Source organism: Herpailurus yagouaroundi, unplaced genomic scaffold (genome assembly GCF_014898765.1).
Source record: "Herpailurus yagouaroundi ecotype Mexico unplaced genomic scaffold, PumYag 161, whole genome shotgun sequence".
Lineage (NCBI taxonomy): Eukaryota > Metazoa > Chordata > Mammalia > Carnivora > Felidae > Herpailurus > Herpailurus yagouaroundi.
Window position 1 is genome coordinate 12,058,501 of NW_024412402.1, and position 2,904 is coordinate 12,061,404.

The 2,904-nt window shown below is 58.1% G+C and overlaps 1 protein-coding gene and 1 long non-coding RNA gene across 2 annotated transcripts in view; both read left to right on the forward strand.

The window, feature by feature from the left end:
* Positions 1-2,904, forward strand: part of OAF (out at first homolog) — a 17,876-nt gene that overhangs the window by 833 nt on the left and 14,139 nt on the right. Inside the window, exon 2 of the mRNA XM_040482841.1 lies at positions 6-176. Within this exon, the coding sequence (XP_040338775.1) occupies positions 6-176 (171 nt within the window). The remainder of the gene's footprint in view (positions 1-5; positions 177-2,904) is intronic.
* LOC121035533 (uncharacterized) overlaps positions 191-2,904 on the forward strand; it is a 3,924-nt gene continuing 1,210 nt past the window's right edge. Inside the window, exon 1 of the long non-coding RNA XR_005792939.1 lies at positions 191-2,744. This is a non-coding gene — a long non-coding RNA (uncharacterized LOC121035533). The remainder of the gene's footprint in view (positions 2,745-2,904) is intronic.

Sequence of the window (2,904 nt, forward strand, 5' to 3'; positions counted from 1 at the left end):
CGCGCGGCGTGGGCGCGGGGCCGGGCGCGCCGGCCGAGCTGCGGGTCCGCGTGCGGCTGCCCGACGGCCAGGTCACCGAGGAGAGCCTGCAGGCGGACAGCGACGCGGACAGCATCAGCCTCGAGCTGCGCAAGCCCGACGGCACCCTCGTCTCCTTCACCGCCGACTTCAAGAAGGTGAGGCACCGTCGCTCGCCTGGAGGGACGTGGGAGCCCGGGCGCCCCGGGGTCCCCGGTCGCACTGAGGCCTGCAGGTGGAAGGCGGGCCAGGAGAGGGAGAGACTGAGCCGGGGTCGTCGGGGTCCCCGGCGCCCAGATCCGGCCCCTTCATTCTGCTGGAGGAAGTCCTCCGCCGGCCCTCCAGCCCTTCACCCCCTTGCTCTGGGTGCCCAGGCCCCTTCTCTTTCCCTGACTCCCAGCCTTCTGCCCACTTCTCTTCCAGCTCTCCCAGAGCCCTCCAGGTGCGGACTCTCCTTCAAAAGAGTTGACTCCCTTCTTGGAGTCATTTCCCTGTGCTCTAGAGGAGAAAGTCCTGGGCTGGCAATCAGAGGTCCTGGGTTCTTGCTGTGTGATGTTGGGCAAGTCCCTTTCCTTCTCTGGGCCTCGTTTTTCACCTCTGCACAGGTCGGTGAGGTGGCTCCAGGCCCCTCAGCTCTGACATCTTGGAGTCTATGAACCAACTCTCGTGTTGCACCGTTCTAGGCCGGAGGCATGGCGGGAGGGAGGCTGGGAGGTAAGAGCTGATTGTCCCTTGTCCCTCCGGGACCGAGGAGAAGCTACCTCTGCTCCTGGGTCTGGAAGGCTGGGAAGCTTGAAGAAGGAGAACCTGGGGAGAGGCCCTACGTGAGGTCCCCGCACTCTGGGAGAGTTGCCACCCCTTACCGCGCCTGGCAGGATGGCTGGCCAACCTCCATGTTTTGACCCAGATTGCAGGAAGGGGGCAGAAACCAGCCCCTATTCAGTATGTGTAAGGAACCAGAAGGTGGACGTGGCCCCCAAGGTTGTTGGGGTTGGGGGGAGACTGGAGGAACTGGGGGGTTATCAGTAAATGGGCCCGGAAGGACAGTGAGTGACTAACGGTGACCCAGCAGCAGGAATTCTGGAAGGAAAGAGGGTGGGTGAGGAGTAGGTACTTGAAAGGAGTCTCCTGATACACACACACACACACACACACACACACACACACGCACGAACATGCACACACCAGCCCCTCTTCTGATAAAAGGAGGCCCCGTCTCTGGGGAAGTGGAGAGGTGAGGCCAGTTAGATAGCTGGGCAGCTGGAGAAGTTCAGGGCTATAGAGCCTCGCCCAAGCCATCTCTCTCTCCTCCCTCTTAGCGAGTGGGAGCTTGAGAGGAAAGGGGCAGAACTTGGGGAGGCAGCTAGGGACCCAGCAAAACTGCCATAGATAAGCATGGTGAGGGGATCCAGTGGACAGCGGAGATAGGGCTTGACTGCCTACCTGTCCCAAAACTACTGAGTTGTCACTGACATGGGACGTAGGTGGACCGTGGGGTGTGGGCAGTCATCCCAGCTGGGAAGACTTTGTGGCCCTTCCATACTCAGTAGGCCCAAGCTAGGTTCTCACATTCAGGTAGAGGCAGGTGGGTTTGTGTGTGGGGAGAAGGAAGCTGGCGGGGCCAGAATACCTCCTGCCTCCCCACACCTAAACTCCAGGGGAAATTTTGTCAAATGCTTTCTTTTCCTGGGAAATCCCAGAGTAGCCAGACCCCTCAGGGGGCGGTGGTCTCATCTTCCCCTCTAACCTTCCACTGAAGCCCTTTGTACTTGAGAGTGCCCCTCCGGCCAGGACAAGAGTCTCCTAACCTTCCTGCCCAATGCCGACTGTTTTATGGTAGCTGGAACCCTGGGGAGAGGCTTCCCTATTCCTGGGACCTCTCCAGCGGCTGAGGCTGTGGCTAGGACATCAGTGAGAGACACAACGGGTAGGGCTGAGCTTTTATAGCCTCTGGCTGCAGCATAAACTCTTTTATTACTCTACCCTGTGGGCCAGGAGAGGGGAGTGCCCCAGTGGCAGTGGGGTGCGGAACTGGGGTCTGGAGCTGAGAGTTTAGTAGGGGGCTGACTGCCCAGTTGAAGAAGCCACTTGGAGCTGATGGCAAGGGCCCCATTTTGATCCCCGCAGTGGTTCAAACCTCCACCCAGGTTTGACTCTAGTCCAGAGTCTGCTTTTCAGGTTAGCTTCTGACCCAGAACCCGGCATTTCACACCCGCCCTGGCATCTCCTAATTCACCAGCAAGGACTGGAATTGGGGGCGGAAGGCGCAGAAAGGGAACCCGCTCTCTAAGGGCTCTCCAGCTCCGGGTTTCTCATTTAGCCCGGGGCGGGGCATCATAGCCTTTCCCCCACCCAAGTTGCTGTCTACATTGGCCAGAGCAGCTTTTCTATGCGGATCCTTCTGTGGCCCTCTCAGTCCTCAAGGCCTTGTGCCCCATAGCCTTTGGCAGATTTACACAAGGTTCTATGTAGACATAACAATTTTTCCCGTGGGAAGAAGTCTTGAACGTTGTGTTTCCTTTGTTTTGTGTACCAAACACCCCAGTCCACTTAGGAATGGCAATGTTTGCCATTTTCTCACCTTTAGGAGACAGTCCAGACTGAAATGAGATCGATACGGTTTAACCCTGGGCAGGGGACTTGATCTCTGCAGGCCTTCGTTTCTTCATCTGTAAAATGGGGGTGATAACGGCACCAATCCCGTGGCTATCATGGGAAGTAAACAGGTAATCCACGTGAAGTGCCCACTATGCGTCGGCTCCCGTGCTAAGCGCTCAAGAAATGGAAGCCGCTAGCTTTCGTGATCGTTGCCCACATCACAGTGCAGCATGGGCCCTCCGTGCTGAGCCTGGACCCAGAGAGGTTGAATGACAGACCCAGAGTCAG